Here is a 26941-nt window from a genome sequence, read left to right on the forward strand (position 1 = left end):
ATGGCAGGATTTAAAAATACATGTATTTGCTATTGACCTGACTCTGCTCATTCTGAACTCATCACTGCTAGTCTGAATAGAAGCAGAGTTATGCTGACATGGGTCGTCTCTTGAAAAGCCCATATTTTGCTGTATTTGCAGGCTGCCTTCCAGGATCAAGGCTAAAGATTACTATCTTTTGTTAAATATTCCCTTGAACATTCTCCTCCTCCTTGTTAATTTTAGCTCATTATCAATAATATTTTCAAGTAATTTTAAGACAAAAGTAGCTGTAGGTACTCACCTTGAAACAAGCATTTTTTGAGTCTACAAGTTAAGATAGTGAGAAAACCTACTCACAGCATATAACCTTGGAGAAAGATAAAATTACAGCGTCTCCAACCGAACGCTGTCGTTGTTTATTTGCCTTGAGGCTACTAGGCAGGTTTTCATTCATGTATGCAAAACAATGGGGCAGAAAAAAAGTCAGGATTTACCATTAAGGTGTTTTCTCTACTATCATTTAAGAGAAAATTTCTCAAGGTTGAGTCTCTCTTCACCTTTAAAAGCCTTCCTCATAAAAGTAAAATGAGATAAGTAAGACTTTGAAGCAGATTCAACAATAGAATTGATGTCACCTATTTTAGGAAGATCCTACAAGGCAAGTTAAAAAGCCAGAACAGAAACAGTTATTTACATTTTGGCAAATCTAACTAATTTCTGGTAAGATCATTATGCAAGGAAAAGCATAAAAGGAGACAAAACCAACATACTCCCTCTAGTAACAATTCTCTCTGCAATCTAGCTCTGCATGATGTCTTAGTGCAGAGTAGTAAATAGTAACTACTACATGTTCCACTGTTTTTGAGAATTACTTAACAGCACAGATTGATTTGCCATGTGGAATGAATTAAGTGGAAAAACAAAACCCAGCAAATTTTAGTTGGTTAAACTGTTCTTCCTTGGCAAAACCAAAGTAAATGTAAATTCATGTGGGTAATTCCACAGATCTGGAAAAACAGAAGGTATATTCTGCCAAGACTTTTTCAGTGCATACATTACCACTGGGCAATTATTTAGATACTGTCAATATCTGGTTTCAGGGAAAATATTGCATACTCACAAACATCAGCCTCCACGTTCATGCTTCTGAGGAACCCAATGAATAACAGCGCCAATATCTTTCACACAGGGACTTACAGTCAAAGCACGGGTTTAGTGAAAAAGGGGAATATATTGTTCACATTTTAATTAGGATATTAAGAAGCCTTTAACTTGTCAGAAACTGTAGGGCAAAAGCATTAAGGATGAAAATAAGAATAAAAAAGATAGCCCTATGTAAAAAATAGGAAGCCGTTGATAAAAGGAATTTTGACCTAAGGACACTGACTGTGAAATGTAGAATAACTTGGTGTAAGGAGACAGAGGCATATGATTACAATTTAGAATGATTTTTATGTGAAGTCTCATGACAAAATGTGATGATGAAGTAAAGATTTTTTTTTACTTTGCAAAGTTCTTGCAGTGGTTCTGCTCCAGTGGAGTTAGTAATGCAGGCAGGTGGCTGCTTCCTGCCAGCATTCAGGCAATGTGTTGTCTAATCCAGCTCAGAGCAGGTGTCATTGTTACAGTGCTTAATTTCTGGTAGCATTTGACATCATCTCAATTCTGGAACGGAACAAGGGGAAATGCTTGCAGTGTCCTTCTATGTAGACAAAAATGTGTGAGTGGGAGCACATCTTTAAGAGGAAGGTAGGTTACTTGAGTAGAAGTAAAATGCAAATACTATCTCACTGCTCAGTAAATTTACTGCGCTACGATGAACTCACAATCTGCAGTAGAGAAATACAAATTCTTTTAAGATAAGAAACGACATCAGAAGGAAGTCTTTAATTCCAACAAATGTCATCTAAATCCGCAGAATGGATCTTACAGTAAGGTAACTTAGATGTAGTAAATCAACCATGGAAACAATATCCTCTGGCTTGGACTGCACTTCTGAGAGGAAAGAATTAGAAATATCTGCAGCATGACCATCTTAATGGAAAAGGTTGATAGGACTGTGAGGTAATGATAAAACTTTTCTTGATAATTCCATCAGCAAATACTGAATGAATACAGTTTAGACCCATCTGGGTAAGATCTCTGTGACAAAATAGCTATAATATGGATTTTATCTGACAGATATCTTTAATTCCTCTGGACTGGAAAATTGCTACAAACTTGTGAAATAGATAGCTAAAATCTCTGGGCAGAATAATGCATTTTTACTAATGAAAACTGTATTTCACATTGTCTCTTTACATGAAACATCAGTTATGGGCTCAAATTTTAGATTAAAAAATTAATGCTTCATACACTGATAGTTAACATCATCAAATCTTTTTGACTATTCAATGGGACAAAGAAAGGCCTCTTAAGTACATTATTTTACTTTTGACATCACAGGCCATTAAAAATACATCACACAATTGAACTACATTTTATAAGGCAGCTTCCTTTGTGATTTATCCCAAGTGTAAAATATAAAGCTGATATTTTTCTGATATGGATTTATTTCTCATTAATAATTTTTTGAAGTAGAAAATACTTACATTTAATGAATTGTCCATTAAATATTCATGTTTGCTTTTAGGGACTTATTGGAGAAACATTGCTTTGGTAAAGAAGAAGGCACTTTATTTTTTGTCCAACAGTTAATTTCACAAACATGATAATTAATCAAACAGAGAATGCAGGCACACTTACAGTTTTTTGATACAAATAACCTACAGAAAACTGAATAAGCTGCTTATTTCACCCTAGAATAATATAGGCCATTGGTCAAATCTCCTGCTCTAAGCAGGGACAACTACAGTGCTTTGTGAGGTCTTAAATATCTCTGTGGCTGAAGACTTTGCAACCTCTCTGGGCACCAGAGTGTCTCTGGACAGAAAGCTCACAGCTGAACTTCCATGTGGATGCAGAAGTGTTGGCAGCAGCCCAGCTGTTCTGAGCACCTATCCATGCTCCAGCAGTGTGAAGCTCTTTGGCTGCTTCAGGGTCTTGTTTCTCAGCTCATACAATCAAGGAAGACAAGAAATACATATATGATTATCAATCTGGACTCCAAAGTCTTTTCAGCACCCACTCTTTCCAGGATGCTGTGAACTGCCCTGCAGCTCTCTCTGTATACCTCTGTATTTGATGGTGCAACACAAAATTTTTTCTATAGGGAGACATTCATGAGCTCAACAGGAGCACAGCTGAGGAAGAGACTACTCTTAAGGTCACTGTCAGTTCAGTTCAGTCCACATGACACAAGCCCCAGGTTCTTCAAGCCAGCTACACATCCACCACGAGTAGTTACAGGCAGAGGTGTTAGCCCCTGCCTAGGGGAAGCAGTGGGGTAATGCACATGCTTGTTAGCACAGCTTGTTATCTCAGGTGCTGTCCCATGCTGGCAGGACTGGGATAACTACATCGACTGGCAATACCTGGCTGGGTTTCTGCACCATTCCTGGCTGTGAAGAACTGACATGTGCCTCTGCAGGAAAGTCACAGAAGCTCACTCTGACTGCTCCTTCTCAGACTTAATGCAGCTTCTCATTTTCCAGGGGAAAAAAAGCACCAAAGAAAAACCAAGATCCAGTTAAATGAAGGAGAAAGATGCATGTGAAGAATGTGAATCAGTCACAACTCTACTAGTTACAGTTACCCATAAATTCTGCTAATCTGGGTGACTCAAATGCTTGTTCACTTGACTAATATCTCAGTTTTCTGTGCCTTACTTACTGCAAGGATTATCAGAACTGGAAAGAGTTTGAGGAGCCATCTTCTAATAATTCATTTCACATTTTTCAAATCATTGCTGAAAACTTTCCTGCCATCCTCATTTAGGCAGAGACATGAGCAAGCCATTTTCCCTTTCTTCTTCCCCTATATACAGACCATTATACTGTTGTTATGCAGTTATTATACAGTTGTTATATTTCTTTAGTAAGATGGACAAAGAGAATTTCTGAGCAACAGCATTGTGGTCTTACTAAGACAAGAGCAAGAGATCTGATACACTAAAAGCGTGCAAACAAAATTTTACAAGGAAAGTTGTCTTGTAAATATGCCAAAGCATATGGTAGAGTAGTCATCTCTTCAGATACACCACCATTACTACATGAAAGGGAAGTTCTTTCCAAAGCAAAATGTGATGATGAGAATATGCTTCATAACCACTGTTCAGTTCACAATTCATATTGAAATAATTAGATAGAACGACCTTCTTTTAAATCCCAAACCATGCTCAGACTGTACACAAAAAAATTAAATACAAAGCCCCAAGAGATAAAGGCAAACTCATCTTAATGTGTTGTCTTCAGCAAACCACAGCTTCATGTTGATCACAAAAATAAATCTCACAGTTTAGTGCAGAGTGGAAATTTCTAATAATTCATGTTGTACAAGATTTTTCACCTGTCTGCTCAGCTAAGCTCAAAGTAATTTGACCTCTGTATGTAACTAGATCATCTGATGTTAAAAACCCACACATCAGAAACAGAAGAAAAACTCCACTTTCTTAAGCAAAGATAGAGTAAGTAGAATTTAACTGGAGATAAGGTGAAATTGAAATACATAATGTCTCTAAAATAGGAAGGCAAATTCTGGATCCTTTGTGCATCTGTGTACAAATCCCTTCATTTGTTAGGCATGCTTTAAACAAAACAAGGTCGAGGTATGACAAGGGCAAATTAAGAATTGGCTTCAGACTGTTCTAATTTATGTGATGAAGCAATGCTCATACATGGCACAATGGATTGTCAAGGCAGACACCTAAACATGAGCTCTACTGTTGATCAATTATTGCTGTTCCCAGTGTGCCTACTGACATAAGGTGCTGGATGAAAACAACTCCTGTATGACACACAAGAGCAGAGCAGCACCAGATGGAGCTCAGTATTTTAATGGTTCAGATAAATATGATAGAGCACAGAGACGATTTTCTCTCCTAGTTTAGAGCTCTTACAAGCAGATTTAATGAGGAGTTGCAGAAAACAAATGAGTCCTCTTTTTCGCAAAAGACAACATCACTATCATATGAGCTAACATTAGTTTTGATCTGATTGCATGTGTTGCAAAGTGGTGGTACTAATCCTGAAATTGTTTGCAGAAAAATTTTGGATTTTGGGATCCCTATGATGCTGTGAAATGAAGGCCACAAGTAACACATACACTGGCAAAGAATCCCCCTCTCCAAATTCACTTGTACCATGGAAACTGCTGTAATGAAGATTCTTTGCTTAATGGACAATACTGTCCTTCTTTAGAGATAAAAAATATTATTGTCTTCAAGAAGCCCCCAGCTAACAAAAAGTAGCTTGTTCAGCTTAGGAAAGTATAAATGTCTCTTCTGTCCATTGACAGATAAATCTTTCTAGATGTTTTTTATTATTTTGCCTGTTTTCTATAAGGGCTGTGCCTCTCAGAGCTGCAGCAGAGAATTCACAACCCAAAAGTGAAACAGAAGTCACAGAAGAGTTTTTAGCTCTGTGGTACTATTCAGATCCTTTTGTTCAGTGCAAAATTTTGGAGTAGAATTGAAATTCTCATCTATTGTACCTCTGGAATAAACATGCTTACAGCAATCTGTTTTGTTCTCTTCTACAGAGAAGTATAGAAATGTAACATGTAAATAAACATTCACATGTTTAATGTATTAAAATTAAGATCTCACTTCACTTAATAATCCCAGTTTTTCAAGCTCTTTATAGATGCATTTTTATAGACATTTTCTTTTATTACAAAGATTTCCCGACAGGAAAATTATAATTCCACTAGATAATTTTTGACATAGATGAATATGGCTAATACACCAATGGATCTATAGATAATAATAATTTTGTTGAAAGGAATTTTCTCAAAAACACAGCATTTTTGGCTTAATGAATATCAAAAAAGATATTTTAAAACTGGGGGGAAATTCCATTACTGTCACATCACTAGACAATGGGAAAAATTTTGCAAATTGCAGAGCACTATCTCAACAAACCACCTCTTAGATTGCACATACACTGCAGGCTGCTGCTCCTGACAAGTATTTAAAATATAACATCCAACATGCCCAAGAAGTGTAGTGTAGAAATGTGCTTTGCATCATTTAATGCAACTTTGCAGAGTAACTATAATTACTTGTGCTGTATAAACACATCTACACCATCGTGCATAACCTCTTTAGAATGTCAGAGCAGAGTGGTGAATTAGTCAGGGAAGAAATGGTATTAAAATTGTATGGCCTCTCCTAGTTCTTGGTACTAGGGACTGAGAGCTTTGAACTGAATTGTTATCATCACAGTAGCACAGCTGGTGGATTTCTTTTCTAAAATAATGTTATTGCCCTACTGTCCACAATTGCCATATTGCTCTTCAGAAAAGGAAAGATTACAAAATCACACAAATTAACTAATTTCTGTGGGGCAATACTTCAAAGCAACTCCCCCTCTCCCTTTCTGTGTATCACACACACATATCCAGAAACACAACTGACAGATACTTCTCTCAGTGGTATATTTGTTTCCTCCTCCACAATCCCATCTTCATCTTGCTTATCTCCTAATCAAAGTCACGTTTCTCTTAGCAGGTTCCTCTCACCACCAAAGAAGACAACCAGTGCTGTCCATCACTCTGGCTGTGTGTGATGTACCATGGAGGCAGCTCCAATGTCACATCTCTGTCAACGGCAGCCTCTGGAGCACAGCAGATTAGAGATCTCTATTTTTTAAGATTTCAGTTTGAAAAAGTTACAGGAAGCCATCTGAACTTTCAAAATGGAGGAATCTTGTATAAAATATACATATACTAAATTTTTCAAACTGCCAAGGGAACAAGAATGTGGGGATTCTTGCTTTGTCCAGATGGTATTTCAGCCCAAAATGGGAGAAAATGGAAAGCTTTAAAATATTTTTTTTTTCTGGCAGATTTTAAATGAAGAGCTCATCTAACACAGATGTCATCTCCCCTTTAAAACATGAAAGGTTAATAGAAAAATATCAAAATACTAATAATAAAGAGCTCTAGGTAACAATTGAGCAATCATCACCACTGTACATGGTTGGTGGAAAGTGCAGTGGCAGCAACACTGACAAGAAAATAGAAAGTCTAATGTTGGAAACGTCACCAAGTGCCTAAAGTGATGCACTCATCTAACATATGAATGTTTTTAATGTATAACAAAGAGCAAAGGAAAATGGGGGAGGGGGAAACCATGCTCTGTGTTTAGGTAAATGACGTCTCATGTTACACTCTAGTGTTTGACAAACAGCACAGAAGACAGAGAGGTGGCTGGGAGTTAAATGCAGAAAAGATGAACACATAAAATATCACTGTTAGAATCAAGAAGAGAAGCCAGCAACAGAAGCCAGACTAAGGTAAATTGCATGAAGATTAAAAAAAAATAATCAAGTCAAGAGCATACAGTACTCAAATCCCTAGCCCTTTATTTTGTACAGCTATTCAGCAGAGGGTAAAGTACAGCCTGAGTAAGAAATAGATGGATTAATTAAAGAGAGATCAGAGCAGGACAATAAGAATAATAAAGAGTTTTGGGAAACTTGACCTAGGGGAAAAAGATTGTTCAAAACACAATGGAATTCAAAACACCAAAGAAAATGCTAAGCAGAGATTACAGTAACATTTTAAAAATAAGTAACAAATAGTTACAAATAGGAAGGGAATGAACTGCACTCCATTTTCCTTCTCAATCAGGCAAGAAACAACTGGATTAAATTGTAGAAAAAGAGGTTTAGGTCCGATCCTATCTAACACCAGCCAAGAATTTCTAGGACTTGGCATGTAAGGCTGTAAGGAATATATGAGAGGCTGAGAGTGCTTAGCCTGGGATAAAAGGAGAAGCCCTATATTATGCTCTCATGTGGATATTGCTGTAATAAACCCTGTCAAGAAGGCAAAAATGGTTCTTTACTTAAACTCTGTCCACATCCAGACACGTATTTTGCTTTCACTGTACGAAAATCAATAAAGAGCTATTTGATAAAAATCACAGAGGACTCAGGCAAAAGTGGCATTAAAAGCATAAGTTTCTTCAAACACATCCCATATCCTTCAGAGTTTCAACAGTATCTGTGTGTTATACTTACTGTGGAATATGTTATTATTTTACTTAAAAATTGCTTTCTAAGAGCTTCAGTTTTTGTAGGCTTCAAGATCAAAATTTAGCTGTTAAGTGCACCAGGAACATACCTTCTCTTTGTTAGAGGTATACACTTAACTCAATCTACAAGTGGCTAGGAACTCAGGAGTAACACAATGAGAGAGATCAGGGCTTTTGGATATTGATAATAATTTGTTGACAGTGCTCCAGGGCTTCACTGTAGAGTTACAATGTCTGTCAGGTTTTTAGAGAGGTGCATATGCACTGTTTAGAAAATACAAATTGTAGGTGTTCAAGAAAACCTGACACATATTCATGTTCCCATGTTAGTTTTCAGAGTTGTAGGAACTGACTATAATAATCTCTGAACACAGGATAAAGAATGCAAATGCAATTGATCCATTCATGTCCACATACATCCTGATGAGACCTGAACCAAACTGTGGCCCAGCACTACATCCCAGGCTGTTAAACCACATTTACTTTTCTATAAAGTCACATGAAATGAAGTGCTGGTCCAGAGACCCTATTGCAAAGGTTTCTGTTAGATTGTTTCTGCATCAAGAATCTAGTAATGAGTTTAGGAAATGAGGTTTTCTTTTATGTGACATATTGTCTAATGGAAAATATTCTTTGTGCCCTACAAATAATCTATGAAATGAATTAAGAAGATAGCATATAAAAACTTTTTCTAGCGAGGCATGGTTAGTCCTGTATGAACATTTCAGTGATCAGCAGTGATGCCATATAAGAGAGAAAAGTATTTTGCTGCAACACCAACGTGAATACATTTTATGAAAATGCAGTTGGACAAGGCTTCTAGAAATTTGTCAGGAAATGAATTGGACAAGGCTTCTAGAAATTTGTCAGGAAACACGGGAACATTTTCACTTTGATTTAGTTTAAAAAACTATCCATACAAAATAGCATGTTATGGTATTTCACTGGATTATATCTGTCTTCTCTTCTGTAAAGATAGCCTTTTTAACAACTAGCATGACATTTTAATATCAGGTGTTTAATACTGAATCTGTTTAAATGAAATATTTTCATGTATTCAAAATGTTTCCCTTCCCTCAGCTAAAACTCTTTCCTGGGTCTAATCACACTAGTGATTATTAATTCCTTGCCTTCCTCCTTTGTTGCATTCTGTTAAGACAGTCTCCATAAATACAAAACAATTGCTTCAAGATGTTAAGGGCCTGTGTTGTATTTCCAAACAGATTTTACGCTCACATTTTTACAGTGGGAATTATAAAATGAGAAGGGGGCTTTTCTTACATATTTGCCATGGTTTAATGTGGATATACCTCCACATTTTTATTCTAGTGTCCTCTTATGCTTTCTCACCATCATTCTAAATTCCCCCCTTTCCCAAAACTCTAATGCGCTCACCTTTCCCAAATCATTTTTGTGTTGTGCCTTTTGGCTGGAATAATACATTAGTAGGAGACATAAATTGTGTTTTCTTTCATAAGACAGACGAAAAGCCAGCCTGAGATGGAAATGTAAATCGGCATGGCAAGTACTCATCCATTTCCAGTCAAAACATCAAAGAACAAAAAATAAGAACAAATAATGGAAAAACTGCAGAAACATGAATCCCTTCCATAGCTTGGGGATTTTGGAAAGGAAATTTTCAGTTTACATGCAATTCCATTAGGTGTATACTTTACATCACACCAGTGCTGGGGATGATCTTGTGATCCACGGATCTATTAATATAAAACTAGAGATAACACTTGGACAGAGGGCAAACAAAAAGGCTTATCTTGAGGAGTTCATAGATATGGTGTGTGACAGGTATCTGACCCAGTTTCCCCTGCTGGATACTGGCAGGCCAGTGTATTTCTATCAAAACACTGGCAGTATCATGTCTCTAAGTCCACTGATCCTGAGAAGTTCCCTGAAGGCTTACTCCCAAGGAGCAGACACCACAGGTGTGATTCAGGGCAACTATGTTTAGATATCTGCAATGGAGAGGAACAGGCACCTTCAAGGTGTAATTCATTTGTTCTACTTTCATCAGAATGAGATGAACTGATGCATATTAAGTTCCTACCTGTCCAGATTATGTACATTGTCAACAGCTACAGTCAAAATGTTTTTGGATTTTTCCTCTTGGGGCTCTGCAGTACAACTGCATTTGTACATAAGTACATTTACTTATTTTCCCTGGGCTCCTGTTACCTTCCTCACCACCCACATCAACTTCTGCAGTAGCAGAGGCCACGTTTCTTCCTAAAACTGCACCTTCATGGGTGCCTCCAGTGCACTGTTCATCTGTGTCTGGGACACATCACAGTAGCAGCATTTGATTTAGAACATTTTACAAGGCCTTGGCTGCCATCCATTTCCCCCATCCCACCCTATTCATTCTTCCCACAGAGAAGACATAGGGAAATGCAGATCTTTAAATAACAAAGCTTCCCATCAGTGTCCTCTGTACTTAAAAAGGCCTCTTGAATTTGGTCAGTACTTTCTGTATTTCATTACTTGAATTCTTCTCTCCTGTGAATTTCTGAAGCTAATGATAAAATCCATAAATTTGCACAAGAACATTGACCTGGAATGTACTAAAAAATCACAGCTTCTATCCTCTCAACTGCTGTTTCAGGACATTTTTTTAATTAAATCTTGTCTCAGAAAGTCAGTTTCCAATAGCAGTAACACTCACAGCACAACTTCAAGAACTCTGGTGATGAAGAGCCAGGCTATAATCTATAGAAAATCTGTAGAATTCTATAGAAAAAAGCCATGGCCATCCTGATCTAGCATTGGTGACAGCTCTGCTTCACAAAGTTGATCTTCAGACATGCCCTCTGCCAGCACTCTGGAGCTTCTCCAGATTCCCCAGAAAATGATGTCACAGAATAGATTATTAACTTATAAGGCACAAAAAGATGCAGAAGTATAAATATGAAAAGACAAATTTCTTGAAGAGAAGAACATGAATTTTGCATATTGCAAGACAAAGTATTGAATCATGGTTTCCAGATGTACATGTCTCCATTTTGTTCTCCTGTCTACATTTTCACTGTGGAGGTTTAATTCTTTCTGAAAAAATTTTGAAGTTTAAAAAGGTGTAAGAGATGGCTTTTAGATAAAAAAAGTAAGCACAAAATTCTTATATTTTAAGAAAAGGGAGTCAATCTTGTTATAAATGGAAATGTCTATTTGAGTCTATTAACAAAAACAAGCTGTACCTAAAAGGAGCAGTAAGTAGAGTACCGTGAAGACCTCCAAGAGGAAAAAAAAAAGGTTTTCACACTGTTTGTTGAAAATGTACTTTTACAGATTCTTTCAAGAGGTTTCAGATAACAAAATAAAAGATATTTTTTGCACAAGGGAGAGTTTTGCAAACCAGATAAGACTTTAAATAGGAGGACATGACTAACTGGCTGACAGAAGTTTCAGTTAGTATGGCTATCTCAGAAGCATTTTTCCCTCAGGTCAGGCTTTTTTAGACTTGAACTGTCTTCTCAAAACAAGTTTAACACCAAAATGATTAACATAAAATGAGACCACAAAGCCTACTGCTGGGTTTCTATATACTCTGTCCTTCTAGAGACAACTTTAGATTTTTGATTATTACGCCTCTACTATAAGGGAGAATTGCAACAAACCAGCCATGTCACCTTTGGGCAATGAAAACTCTCACTGTCCATTAAGTGGTTGTAGCCTTGTGCATTGTGCTTAGTCCTGATGTTCTGGCAGGTGAAACTGCACCTCAAAAGCAATTGCAGTTTAAGACCAGTTATTTTAAAGGAAAAAATTACTTCTGACATATAGAGGCATCTCATATATAATCATGATATCTTTTTCTTAATCTGTTGCCTATCTGGTTTTTTCCATCAAAAGATTTTTGATGTTCTGATTTGTGGATGTTGATGACAGTAAATCCTTTGACAAGAAATTTTACCTGTTCCTGAAAGAAGTATGTCAGAAGCTTTTAAATTCCTGTTCAGTTATCTATGTATTTTCTGTATTACCTCCCTATTCTTTGAAAAATACATTTTTTTAAAAAGTGGATCAAATTTTCAGCAACATTTGCTTAGCCTACTAGTTTTACAAAGCCCTGTTAAAGGCTGGCACTTGTCAACTCAGAAACATATTCATTTATGGGCTCCCTCAGATATCAAGAAACTTATCTTTAAGAATTTCATTTTGAAATTTGAATTCACACCATACCTATCCAGACTTTCATTTGCCTCCTCAAACTTTTCTTCTAAAATTGCCATTGAGCTGTAGAGTGGACATGGCATCTGAAATCTAAAACTTTTCCCTCAGAAGTTCAGGAAGTTGGAAACTTCTCCACTCTTTAGTGACCACAGTTTTTTTGTACAGAACACTCCCTGGGAAAGCACATTGTTCTGCTTGTACCAACACATTTTTCTGTGAAGCATTGCTGAAAAGAGACTCCTTTTGCTATGTGCATTAGATAATAAGAGCAGTCTGATTTCCACTTGCTCTGGCTGAATTGGGATGAAATGAACAGCCCAATGTTTAAAATTAAATAGCTGGAAGCACTTTCATTTATAATGCTTGTGGTAAGGTTTGCTTTTCAGTCTGGTTCCCTTTTTGCAGGCATAGTTTATGTCATGTTGATGCCCCATCCACGATTTGTGGATGCAGTCAGATGCAGTTCTTAAAACATTAAATAACAAACTGCACCTGCTAATAATAATATGTTATGCTGCTCATGAAAATACAGAGCCTTCAGGCTGCATAATTTGTACTGTAAAATCATTAGCTATAGACATTTACATATTGAATAATAGTATCAGAAAAGAGAGACTGAAAGGAGTTACTAGAGTCCATGAAATCTCGGAGTTTTTACTACTGGTTACAGTAGTAGAATAACATTGAACTACACCTGTGGTGGGTTGACCCTGGCTGCATGCCAGCTACCCTCTAAAGGCACCCCATCACTCCCTTTTTCATCAGGACAGGGGCAAAAATAGAAGAAGAAGCTCACAGGTCTAGATAAGGACAAAGAAAAGTCACCCACCATGATGTTACCATCATGGGCCAGACAGACTTGACTTGGAGAAATTAGTTTAATTTATTATCAATCAAATTAGAATAGGATAGTGAGAAATAAAACCTCCATTTTTTTAGAGAGGTTTTAGAGAACCTTAAAACCTTCCTCCACCCCTTTCCTCTTTCCAGGCTCAGCTTCACTCCAACATTTCTCTACCTCTTCCTACCCAGTGGTATGTAGGGACAGGGAATGGGGGCTGCAGTCAATTCATTATATGTTATCTCTGCTACCCCTTCCTCCTCAGGAGGAGGACTTCTCACACTCTTCCCTTGATCCATTGTGGGGTCCCTTCCACAGGAGACAGTGCTCTACTGACTTTTCAAACTTGGGTCCTACCCACAAGCAGCAGTTCTTCACAACCTTGTCCAACATTTGTCTCTTCCATGGGATTCAGTCTGTCAGGAACAGATTGTTCCAGTCTGGGTCTCTTGTGGGTCACAAGTCCTACCAACAAATCTGCCCCAGTATGGGCTCTTCTCTCCAAGAGGCCAGAGGTCCTGCCAGGAGCCTGCTCCAGTGTGGGCTTCCCACAGGTTACAGGTGGATACCTGCTCTCCTGTGGACCTCCATGGGCTGCAGGGGCACAGCTGCCTCACCATGGTGGGCACCACGGGCTGCAGGGCAATCTCAGCTCCAGCAGCTAGAGAAGCTCCTCCCCTCCCTTCTTCATTGACCTTGGTGTCTGCAGAGTTGTTCTTCTCACATGAATCATTTCCCTCTTTTGGCTGCTCTTCTGCAGCAGGCGTTTTCCTCTTTTTAAATACTTTATCACAGCTGTGCTACCATTGTTGTTGACGGGCTCAGTCTCGGCCAACAGCAGGTTCATCTTGGAGCTGTCTGCCACTGGCGAGGGAAACTTCTAACAGCTTCTCACAGAAGCCATCCCTGTAGCCCCACTTACCACCAAAACCTTGCCATACAAACCCAGTACAAGGGCTCATCTTCTCCAAAAATAAAGCCTATTTTTGTCCAAATGCCGGTTTGGCCTAAAGGAAACCTGTTAGTCATAGGTGACATCCTGCATGTTGCTTGACCTACCATGCATGCTCAGCAGATAATCACCACTCTCACCGTTGTCCCAGTGCCTCCTAGAACATAGCTCACATAGGCATGCTCATAGCAATCTTTCTGGCTGTCAAAAAGCTCAGAGGACAGCTGATATAATTTCAGTGGTGGAAGCTTTCCTTAGCTATCCTTTTCTCTGGTGGACGGGTGCTTTTGATATGTGCAGAGCAAGCTCAACACAACAGGGAAAGGATATGATCAGCAAATAAAAACTAGCAGCCAGGAAAAGATTTTCCAGCTCACCTACAGTTTTTGCTCCTGGCTACCACTCTCTCCTGGCAAGTTTTTAAAAATCAGTTGACCGTAGACTAAGCACTCTGGTTTAAACTGTATGCCTGGTTGATTAAACTAACCTCTATAGGAGCAATAAACTACAAAAAAAGTTACTGTTCTTTCAATAACTGGATAAACTAAAGTCATAACAGAAAAATAAACTTGGGATCAACTATAAAGGCACAAAGATTTTATTGTGCACCTCTCAGAGAACTAAATTACATAAGCTACATTTATAAAACACCTTTTCTAACTCAGATCTGCAAGCACCGCTTGGGGTCTGGAAGTCAGCTTAATTCTTTTCTACCCATGAATCACAATCAGAAAAAGCATTTATGTAACAGGAATCTCATGAACAATTGAAGTGATGACGCACAAACCAGAAAAAAGCAGATCAGTCTCTCATAACTGTTTTGGCTCTGCAGCACTAACAACAATAACAAAAAGGAGTAGATGTCATGCTTTTTCCAGAAAGATGATGGTAATTGATTATGTTCAGAAGTAATAGCTGTCGATTATAATATCTCTTTCACATCATCACTTTTTGAACACAGTGCTCAGAAGTTTCAGTCCTTGAAGTTCTTAGCTTTTTCATGTTCTTTATTTCCAAGTTTTACCTTACTTTGACATGGTCATAAGTTGATTTTCCTTTTACACTCAGGGATGTGCTAAAAGTCACTCTGCGTGCTCTTTCTGTCATCTGTAATTTCTCTCAACATTCATCATCTTGAAAACAGACTCCAACTTGATGCTAAATATAAGTATCTTACTGAATACATGTTTTTTGGTTCTTATGTCCTGCCCCACTAGCAAGAAGACACATTTAAAGAAACTGCTGTACACAGTTATTAGTAGCTCTTCAGGAATCTACCTGCATCTGCTTGCAAACTTGAAAAGCCATGAAATGATAGTATTTTGCAATTATATTGCATCAACTACTGAAAAAGATTTCAAAAGTTAACATCCAGGGTCATGTTAACATAACTTAAGACTCAGAGTACACTCACTAGTAGATATTTGCTCATACAACACACCTAAAGCTTATACTGTGCTTTTCTTTCTTGTCCTTTTGGGTTTTCCCCAGAGAACACCTAATATGTATTTCTACTGCCTATTGTATACACCAGCTGTATTTTTGCTGCCAGATGTTGTACCAGAAATGTCAGCTGCTGCTTGAGGCAGGGAGTGAATGCAATTAGAGGTGCCCTGGTGACAGCTTGACACTTCTGGTGGCAAAGTTTAAATTTTTAATCAGGCATGTAACACAAAAACCCACACAGATTGGATTCTTCTGGAAACTGGACCACCACTACATTGACATCTTTTATCAGGGAAATGCAAAGATCAATGTGTTGGCAGAAGTCCAAATGGATTGGCTGTTACTTGTAAAATATCTGAAGCTAGTTTCTGAAGCACATTCTGCATGCAGTAGCTGTGAGGAGACCTGTTTTCCAGGGCAGTAAGGAATACTGTTGGTTTAAAGTAGTTACTTGGTTTTATACCGAGACAATAGTTACCATAAATATACAAAATATATAAAATAAAAGGCCTGAATACTATTTTCACTACTTACGTGGTTAGTTTCCATTTACTACATTTCTGTTGCTCGCTTTCTACTTGTCTGTCAATTGCTTTTTCAAGTAAACTGCATGAAATCAATTTATAATCTATAAATTGAAAGCTTTGGACACAATCATTAAGCATAATGATCAAGTACATTTAGTAGTAGAAATAATCTGTATGACTTAGTTTAGCATAGTAATGAGCAGCAGAAAAACCAAAAAAATCATGCCAAGCTCAAACTAAACGTGGTCTATTCCTAGGGCTACATGATCAGATCCTAACCCAACATCAGATTAATTTTGGATACACTGTTCTTAGTTAAATGCAAGATGACCTTCTCTGGTACAAATTACACACGCAAGTGTGGTCTGTGTTCATATAAATTCAGTATAAATTTCTTGCCTCTATCCTGCACTTGCATTACTTTACAGTGCAGCTTAAAAAGTTTGCAAGTGAATGAGTAATACAAGTTAGATGCTGCATGCTGGGTACCTCAGTTCATGATCTATTATCATAGTATAGTTTAAAGTATCTTACTGAAAGACATCTAAAATACTGTATTCACGTACCAGAACTGAGTGGATACTCTTGACAGCAATTTAGTTCTATCTGGTAATTTAGGACAGGTAAACAGTAATTCATGCTGCAGGAATAATTTGGGAAAAGCGTAGTTCTCCAGATTTTGGCCAAGAGGTTAAATTTATAAATATTTATTCTTGTGAAAAAAATCATGGGCTCAAAGTAATTCTGACTCTTCATTCTCTCTTGAAAAGACAGGCTTTCCAGAAATTGCTGGGCCACAGAGATGAACATTTAATTTGGAATGACAGACACTATCTATATTTTCTCTTCACATAAAAGTGATCACAAGTAATTCTCTTCAGCATGTCAGTGGGTTAATGTAAATCTCAGGTTTATCTTGTATTTAGATAAATTTGAAATGTGCCATCAGAATGTGGACAGTAGCACCCTGCTAACCTTTTCCCGTCAGCTCTGGAAGGGATGAGTCTTGTGATATTTGGAGATGGTATCAGTGCCTACAAACTTACAGCGTGATTGGTACCTCATCTCCCATAAGAAAGTGCTCCACTTGGAGACTGTCCTCTCCATCTTCCCCACACATATGTCTTTTTCAAGGAGTATTGAAAAATGAGAGCAGCAGGGTCATCAAGGATCTCAGAGTCAGGATATCATAGTTACTTATCTCACTTGTGAGACATTGGAAAAAAGGAAAAATCAACCAAGGAAATTTTACACCTGGCTAAAAAGAAAATACAGTTTCTTTTCCAGGAGTGACCTAAATTTTTTATTACCTTTTTTAAGCATCTCTGGATGTGATCACATACAGATCTGTATGTGATCTGGAAATGTCTGGCTCTGATAGTGTTAACACACTTATCTTATCCAGAACCAATATACACAGAAAAGCAGGGGGATAAAATAAAATAAAAATAAAAAAGTCATAAAATGACTTGTGCTGTACCACTCAATTAGCATTCACTCTTAGAGTGCCGCTTTCAATTTAAAACCTTTACTATTTAATTTTTTTCAATTTATTTTTACTATTTAATTTTATTTTCACTATTTTAATTTTTTTCACTCTTTAAAAATCATTATTTTCATTATTTTCTCTATTTTAATTTTTTTTTCACTCTTTAAAAATCATTATTTTCATTATTTTTATTTTTTTGTTAAAATTTTCATTATTTTCATTATCTGTTCCTTGGTCTGGGATCCCCTCAATGTTTACTACTGCATGCACTGAGCACCAAATCTGGCAGAACTTCCAAGGCAGAGTGGTGTGGTACAGCTGATGACGGTGAGTGTGAATTCATTGGAGAATATCTGCAAAACATTATCACCTTTTCCTAGAGTCAGAAACATACACCTGTTCAGACCTTTCTCAGCTACATGATCTTGACATTGTACCTGAAGTTATCTCAACTGCTGTGAATTCGCTTCAGATTCACCTTCTCATTTCATGCTAAGCGAACACTCTGCTCCCTGCACTCACTGCTTGCCGGGAATTTCCCTCTGCTGTACTTGTCAGAGGCACTGCAGTGCATTTCTCCCTCCCTGCAGTGAGGTGTGTGGGTTTGAAATTGCAGTGTGGATAGATAGCTCTGTGAGTTTTCCTCTCTGCCAATGGTTTCACATTAAAAGGACGGGGCTAACACAGTCAAATACCAAAATATGAACAGCCGGCAGTCAAAGGAGAATGAACCAACAACCACACAAAACACACAGAAGGCAAAAACCTTCTTTCAGTCCAGCAGTTACCACCTATAGCCTCTGGATATGTTCTGTGGCCAGTGCCACAGATAGTTTTCTCATTTCATCTGGGAGCCAACTTTTTTCAGTGGAAGCAGTATATTGAATGTAAATAAAGAACTTGAAATAAACCCTGCGGTTAAAATTTTCCAGAATTAACACTCAAAATGGTGTGTAGTCTCAAAAAAAGGAGAAGTAAAAATAATGAGAAATAATCTAGACACTAGGTGATCACTCAGTTTAAAGCTAAGTGTTAATCAGCACTGTTCTTAGTCTCTGGGGATGGGGGAGGGAGTGTACTAAGAAAGTACATATTTCCTTCAGGATTATATTTAAATTTAGAAAAAAATGTGATCATAAAATGTACATGCTAGGGTTTAATTTTAGGCCAGAGTCATATATTAAAAAAGATTTCTACCCTAGATTCTAAAACATTAGCCTGAGCCATGTAGCACAACCTCATTTTGATCATTTGAAGTTTAGAAAATGTACAATTACTGATACTGGCAAGAAGTCACACCAAGGGCAAATGAGATTAGCAAGAAATAAAACTGCATGTCAGTAGCAAAATAGAAACTGAAATGAATAATCAGATTGGCAGATCATTCATGCAGCCTAGCAGCAAAGTCCAAATAAACTGTCTCGAAATCCAGAAAAACCTCGATAGTAAGCACTTAAATCATCAATTTGAAAAAGTTTTCAGCAGAGAATGTTGCAATAAGTTTCATAATACTTCAAATATAAAGCAATTTCATAGCTTTCATTGCTGACCTTAGCACAGTAATAAATCTGCAAAAACCACAAAGTAGGAAAAAATTTATTTGAAACCATTTGACATATGTATTAATAGGGAGGATTCATTCCCCATTCATTTTCTGTACTGCTCAAATTTCAGAGACTTTGTCAGCATCTCTCCTGGTGGAAGCAGGGCAGAATTCTAGGATGTGAAGGTGAATAGCTGCAGCAACACTCTCATGTTTGTGGGTGTTGGGTTACAATTCCTATAGACAGTAGCACGTATACAGGAAATGTAATAATGAACAACCTCTGGCACTGAAAACATCAATTAGTGCAGCACTGTATGATTCACAGATGATGATTTCCAGCTTATTTGACAGAATAGTTTATGATAACTTTCGGGGTAACTTTTGGTGTAACCAGTAAAATACTCTTAATACACTTACATACACCAGTACCCATGTTCAATCAAAAACATTTAAAGAAAAGAAACATTTTCATTTTTCTGTAAAGGCTTTCCTTTATTCCTCCCCAGTGTTCTCCAAAGAAGGGTGCATTTCAAGCACACATACAGAATATTTACACGTGTACCAAGAATTCAGTGAAAGGAAGGGAGATAATGTGCAACACCTACTTAATTGATCAAAGCCTATGTCCTGAAAATTCCTCTTCTATTTCCATCAGTGGCAGAGCGACTGCATATTAGCATGAGTGTTAGTCCACCAGCACAAATAGAAGTAAACACTCAGCAATAGCTGTCCTGGATGGAAGTGAGGCTTAAGCCCATTTTAAGCACAATATCAAAGTTTAAGGAAGATCATAGGCTAGGCAAAAGAGATATGGTCTCTCTAAACCTTGCTCCTGCTACCTAACATATCAATACATTTTAGACACTCTGCATTCATTTCTATACTTCACAAAAGTCCTACTGACTTAGGGCATTATGTTGGAAATAACATAGATAGAAATGATTCACATTTCAATTTCAATTATTTCAATTCTTGGGGTTAAGACAGAAGGAGAAACTTTAAGCTGTTTTCAAACTACTAAAATACTTTTCACTTTTTGCTGTGCCTAAGCTGATAGGTAAAGGAAGGCAGGGATCTAGTTAGGTCTCTGGAAAGAGTACCATAGTGAAGTATGTAGCTAGAAGAAAATCTAGGTGCAGAAATATGCATTGCACTCAGTAGAATTTAGGCCATTCAAACCCAGCACTTGTTTTTTTGTATTGCACAGCACACTGGATGAAATTCTGTGGATAACGTTGAAAAAGATGATTGTAATGGCCTGTTTTGGCCTTTAATCCCTGTGCCTGATTTTTCTTTAGGCTACACTTTTGCACTGCTCTGGCCTATATTTAGGCATGCTTCAAAGCATTTTTCTACTGCTACAACAGAGTGAAGGAATTTCAGAGTAAACAAACCATACCCCCAGATTCTCTATAGCTTCAACATGAGAGTTTTTATAAGGAAGATCTCTTACTTCTTTTTCCATTTGAAGTCCTTCTGCTCTGATATTTCTTTCAAATACTTCCCTCTTCTCTGTCTGTGGATTGGATTTTCTATACACAAGGATGTAGTCAATCCGACATTTCCCATCTCTAAAATATAGTCCGTTGGTTTTGTTCTTATCAGGTACTTCCTGTAAAGAGAAAATCAAGCAATTCAGTAATGTTAATTTGCCTTGATAATTGCTGCATTGCTGTTTGCATCATCAGTTTTCCGTAATACTCAACAGGAAAAATAAGGAATCACAACAAGATGTTCAAGTTTTAGGCTCTTCACATACAGTGCTTCCGACTTCATCTGAGAGGAGCGCAGACTTCCCTACTTAAGGGGATCTTAAGGAGCATCAGGAGGTCTTAGGAAAATGCTTGGATATATGGGGATGGGATAAGAGAGAACAGAAAACACAAGCAAACCTCTCTCTCCTACCACCCTTCATAAGGTTAGGAAAAATTTCTTAATTATAAAATAGAGCAGAGAGTAGTGTTACTGAAATGTAAATTTAGAATTAGTAACTTAATACAGCTGAATGTCTTTGTACATGTGAAAAGGAAACATTATCATTAAGATTTACTGTAGGGAGAAACACTAAAACCAGAGATTTTCATTACTTTGCCCCATAGGACAAAGACAACAATATGAAGGTTCTGTACTGACCTTGCCATACCTCATCAAACTAACTACAGACTATCCCTCACTTAAGGAATAGCTGAGGATGGATTTATTTGGATTTATTTGGAGATAATTCCTGGTGTTAGGCGTAGCAGTACATAAAAACAATAAAAGCAATAAATACTGTCCCTTTTCTTAAAAACTACTTCTACTATACAAGTCCTGCCCAGGGTTTAAACTTTCACTTTCAGACAAGCTGGAAATGCATGGCAGTTTGCAATGGTTGGAGTGTTTCTTACAGGAAATGTACATTGTGAAGGATGTGTGGGAGCAAACAGCACTCCCTCTGAGCAGAATAAAGGGCAAGGACCTTCAGGAACCTCAAGATCAGTCCAGCTCTAAGCTGAAGGGAAGAATAAGCTAATTTACTTCTGCCTTTCCAAAACTTACTCTGCTATTCTTGCCAAAAATAGCCCTGCCCTGTAATATGCAATCAAGTCTCTGAAAAAAAAAACAATAAACCCACAAAAAAAATATAATATTTTGCCTTTCATATCTGGGGGAAGCAGGGAATTTTCAAAATACTTTCTCCATGAGAGAATTGCTTCTGAATTTAAATCACGAAGTGAAGATTAGCATAGTAAAAAATAGTTTTACAGGAAAGCCTCCTCAAAACAATTTTCTCCATTCAAAGAGGTATCTTTCTGATTCTCATCAGGCATTTTGATTAAAAGGAAAAACCAATGAAAGCATCCAAAATGTCCCATCCCCTTGGTACATTCAGCTCACTAAAGGAAGAAGGGAATTTTCTATCATTCTTTCATTACAGTGCCTAACTCCTGACACAACTTAGGGCAGACTTGATAGAGTGGAACAGTTCTTAGAGTCCAAAAAGAAGGCAAGAAAAAAGATTTAATCTCTAAGGAAAAAACAGTTGCAAACTATTTATATCTATACTGCATATCATGCTGATAAATGATATTATCAAGACATGAGAAGTATTTTTCATAGAACATTAAATGTGAAAACAGCTCAGGAGGCACATTTTATCTTTTTCCATTAAAATCTTTGTTGAGAAGACATAAAAAAAGCCCCAACAGCCCAAAGGGTATTTAAGGTTATTTAAATAAAGGAGGGGTGTAGCAGGAGATCTAGAAGCTGTGGGTCAGCTTGGTGGTCCTGTTGTGATTTCTAATCCTCCTGACAAGCCTCCTGTTCAGTAGTCAGGGTCAACATGTATTTTTGGCGTAATAGGAAAGGGACTGTAGGGTAAAACAGCCCATGCTGAGGACCTGCTGTGTGCGCTATATAGGCTTAAGGGCTCACTTTGGGCCCAGTGTAGTCTGGTCCAAAAGACTCACAGGACTTACATCCATAAGGAATACAAGTTTAAAATCCAACACTGCTCTGGACTGCAAAGAAATCATGGGTAGAGGTAATTGAGAGACCCACTTCAAATGTACACTCCTCATCTGAACTCAGACCCATCCTGAGAGTACCATGAGGAATGTGTCCTTCTCTGCAGGCAGTAGTGACTCCACTGGAAAAATTGATTTTCTCCTTCCTTTGTTTCTTCTTTCTCTGAAGAAAATTGGTTTGCCCTGTACTGACTCATCAGTGAATGCAGAACCTTATATTAAAGAGTATCTATGACATTTAGCCAAAGTATTTGACTTGTCAGACTTCCTCCACTACAAATATGACTGCCTGGGACAATTACTTCTCTTGAATTTGAGAAAAACTACCAAATACAATATTTTAGTTTTTCACTCAGAAAGGTAGCTTGGACACCCTTATTTGTACTTTCCATTTTAGGAACACTGCATGTCAAATCCAGACTGATAAACCCTATTAGACTGCTATGGCCTCTGGGAAGGAACCCTTTCTCTGGCCCTCTGTCACAGACTCTAAGGCAGCTTTACAGATTGAGTTTAGACTTGCAAGAACTCTTGAGGATCTAACATGATACAGAGACAGTCAGGACTGGTTCAGCAGTGTCAGCTGCAGGACTCCTGCATCATCCAAGTATTACAGGTTTATGCTGACAGAAGTTTGGCCTACCTTCCTCCAGGTATTTCATCTCCCTTACCTGTGTTACAACATCAAAATATCAGTTTTCCTAAACTGATGAAGAAAAAATATGTAGCACTAGGTCTAACTGCTGTTTTTTGGTGAAAAAGTGGTGTAGCCACATATGTCAAACTTCCATTCTTTCATCTAAAAAAAGGATGCTGGAAGAAAGTAGAACAGTGAAGACTTCACTCTAACAGGAAGCTTATCATTTCAGTCTAGCTTTATGACTGTATTGTAATATGTGTTATATAATTTGGACTCGTTTTCCAAGGAATACTGTAGTTTTTATATTCTCAGGTGCTCAGCTGGGAGCCATCAGCATTCAGACATGACTCATATACATGCATATGTTAGGAGAGCTTTAGGCTAAAGGGCTTACCCACACATATCCATATAAACCATACAACATCTGAACAGTGTATCTTCTCCTCCTAGAGTTTAGCAGGGACCAAGTACTTTGAAACTTTTTTTGGTTGACTGCAGAATCCCTGAAGTCCTATTAAGACTTTCAATTTTCATCCATCTTTTACCTACATGTTACTTACATTGCTTTTTCCTCAGCTATGGTTACAAAATGGCCCCTTAAATCTGTTCATATCCCTCAAAAGTTTTCCCTTTCCATTTAAAAAAACAAAAAAGAACACATCTAAGAGAAAGAAATGTTTTGAGGTATTGTTTTTTCAATATTATTACATTAACAGCAGCATGTCCTTTTGATCATTTTCTGTTATTTTTTTCCTCTTTAACTTACAAAAATCATGTGCCTTTCACCTGCTCCTTTTTGCTAAAGACCATGTCCCAAAATGCAACATGGGAATATCATGTTAGATTAACCTATTATGGTGCAAGCAGCCAAAGAGTCCTTTGTATGTTGTATGGGAAGCTAGGGAAGAGCTACGATTAAGGAAGATGAAACTGTGAGCAAGGTCAAACATATTCAGGGTGCCCTGAATTTTGTTGCTTTAATTACCTGTCTAAACATTCGAGGAGTGAAGCTCTCTATGGGCTGAATTTCTAGAACAAAGAAAATGTCTGGCTCTCCCCTCAGCAGTGTTGCACATAAGATCTTGCACCACAAAACCCTCTAGCTCCTGAAAAAGATAATTTCTAATTGCCTCTTCTAAACTCTATCAAAACTAGTGAATAAAAGAGGGTCAGGGTAGGGCCCTCAGCAATGTCCTGTGGTTTTCCACTCTTTTTAATTACTAGCATAATCCTTGCCAGTTCTGGTCTGTTCCAGTCAGCCCTCTGCCAAAAGCACCTGAGGCACAACTTGCAGGTAAAATCAGACCAGTCCAGTAAGAAGTCTAGATGTAGCCCCATTCCTGAGGTGGAGGAAAGGAGAGAAGTCTCTTCACTCACTGAGGAAACAACCCTAATGTCCATGGGTGGCAGGACAGTGGGAGGTAAAGGTCATAATTTTCCTTTCTTTGCAAAAGACACAGGAAGAAATTAAGGTCCAGATTTTCATCATGGGTCCATGAGCCTGCTTTAAGACAGATTTTAAAAGGGACTATGTGCAGAATGTTCCCTCCCTGGTATGTTCTCTGAATCACCATTATGCACCATCATTCTTCATTGGAAAGGAATGGATCTCATAACTGACACCCATGTTTCTCATGGGACTTGTAGATAAATCCCCTCCACACTCTTTCCCCTTAAAGGATGAATATAGGGAAAAATTTTCCAGCATTTTCAGAAGCATTGAAGCCTTAGATTTGTATAGCTGTTTCACTGAGGGTGCATCAAATCAAAACTTTTGAATTTGAGATATTTTATATTTCAGCATCATAATCTTAGAATGGAAAAACAGTTCTCATGGGAAAAATTAGACACAATTTGATGGTAGAGAATGAGATTGTAAATCAAATTACATTTATTACATCTTTATAATGGACATGAATAAATATAGTATTAATAATTCTGCGTATCCTTACCTCTCCCACAACTTCCAGCCTGCTGGCATCATCAGAAGTACTGGTCAAGTTACCATGGTGAAGCAGGGAATCATCATCTTTGGAAGGGCTGTTTACACCTTCTAACTCATCAAAAAAAATGTTGACATCCTTAGCTACTAAAAAACAAAAATAAAAATATACATTCAAATCACCACTGAACCAAATGAATACAGCAAGTATAACCCAGTATAACCCATTAATAATTTCACTTTTTAGTTCTGTTGTAAGTATATACCATGTTAGTTTTAAAATCTGATAAGCATTGTTGGAATGCTTTCTTCATCAATGAGCCACATAAAGATTTAGGACACCACAATACCTCTCTCATGAAAAAGAAACAATCTGCTGTCGCAATAAAACAGGTATGAGCTACCTTCACAGCTTTTTTTGGGACAAATGGTTTAAATGACTACCTTCTGGATTAGTATTGTCTCTGAAAGTTTCTTATAAGGAGGCAGAATTTTAACTTACTATACAAAGTTTGAAGTTCAAAGTTGTACAGATCTATGGGGTAGCCAGAGGCAGAAGGCCTTAAATAAAAGCTGTTTCTTGAAAGGCATTGAGTAAATGAACCTGGGCAGATACTTCTCTTTTCACAGTTTGGCATGTTTTGATGCATATAAATCTGACACTTTCAGATCCACCTACCACACAGCCCTCAGTCTTGCATGAAGCAATTGCTTACATCTACAGATTTAAGCTGTGGTAAACCAACCCTGAAAAAAAGTATAGATATTAAGGTCTGGAGTGACTGCCTGATGGGAGGAGCAGGGCAGGTGGGTTCACTCTGCACTCCATGTGCTACAGGTCTGGTGAAAAACATGATGAAGAGATGTGTTCCAGGAGAAGAAAAATGCCTCAGCTGAGGATCACGCTTCAGCTGTGAATGGACTTCAGCTCTCTAATCTCATGCCTCACAGGCAAAATCCAAAATTATGAAAGTAGAGTTATAGGCTGTTAGAAGGGACCCCCAAAGGTCCCAGCTTCTGAGCCTCTTCCACTGACTACAGTGGGAGCAAATATCTAACAGTCTTGACAGAAATTAGTCTAACCCTGTTCATAATAAAAATAATAATAATCCCTATTCACATTTCTTGCAAGCTTGACTGACTTTTGGAATAATTCTTTTATTGTGCAATAAACTGTAGTTGTTTTTGCTTGTCCTCAGCTCCCCTAATTTAGTGACAGGCAATTGTAATGCCTGATGGTGAGAATCTATATTAACAGCCAAAAATCTCTAATTGCTGCTGGCAACTTAGTTCCATTTCTATCTACTGGCTGCAGGTGTAAAAATCCATTCCCCCACTGTGGAGAGACTGGATAGATGCCAGAAATTAACAGCCACTAACTGTTCCCAGCCATCATGAGCATTTTGTGACCTCCTTTTCACCTTTCCCTTCTTCAGGGGTCATAGCCCAGTTTCAGAATCCTTTCAAAAAATTGCTGATGATACCAACTCCCCAGTCTCTGCAGGTGGCCTATTTTTCATGCTCACAAGCAGGAGAGTCTTATCCATAATATTCATCCTTAAAACAGACATATGTTGCAATTTAAATATACTACTCTTTCCTTGTCAATCATGAGCATGGAGAAAATTTTCCTCCCTTTTTGTGTGTGTCTGAAATCTATTTTTACATCTGTAGATAATAAAAAAAGAAAACACAATCAAAATATTCAAGAATCCTTCATCTTCATTTTCATGCATAAAATAAGGACAAGG

General features: G+C 37.7%; 1 protein-coding gene across 1 annotated transcript in view; it reads right to left on the minus strand.

The window, feature by feature from the left end:
• Positions 1 to 26941, minus strand: part of ANO4 (anoctamin 4) — a 120535-nt gene that overhangs the window by 78756 nt on the left and 14838 nt on the right. Inside the window, exons 3-4 of the mRNA XM_088055124.1 lie at positions 25201 to 25337; positions 20556 to 20714 (exon numbers count right to left, since the gene is read on the minus strand). Of these exons, the coding sequence (XP_087911250.1) occupies positions 20556 to 20714; positions 25201 to 25337 (296 nt within the window). The remainder of the gene's footprint in view (positions 1 to 20555; positions 20715 to 25200; positions 25338 to 26941) is intronic.

The sequence above is a fragment of the Pseudopodoces humilis genome, chromosome 5 (genome assembly GCF_049639895.1).
Source record: "Pseudopodoces humilis isolate 2021_Gansu_Grassland_sample_001 chromosome 5, ASM4963989v1, whole genome shotgun sequence".
In the NCBI taxonomy this organism is placed as follows: domain Eukaryota; kingdom Metazoa; phylum Chordata; class Aves; order Passeriformes; family Paridae; genus Pseudopodoces; species Pseudopodoces humilis.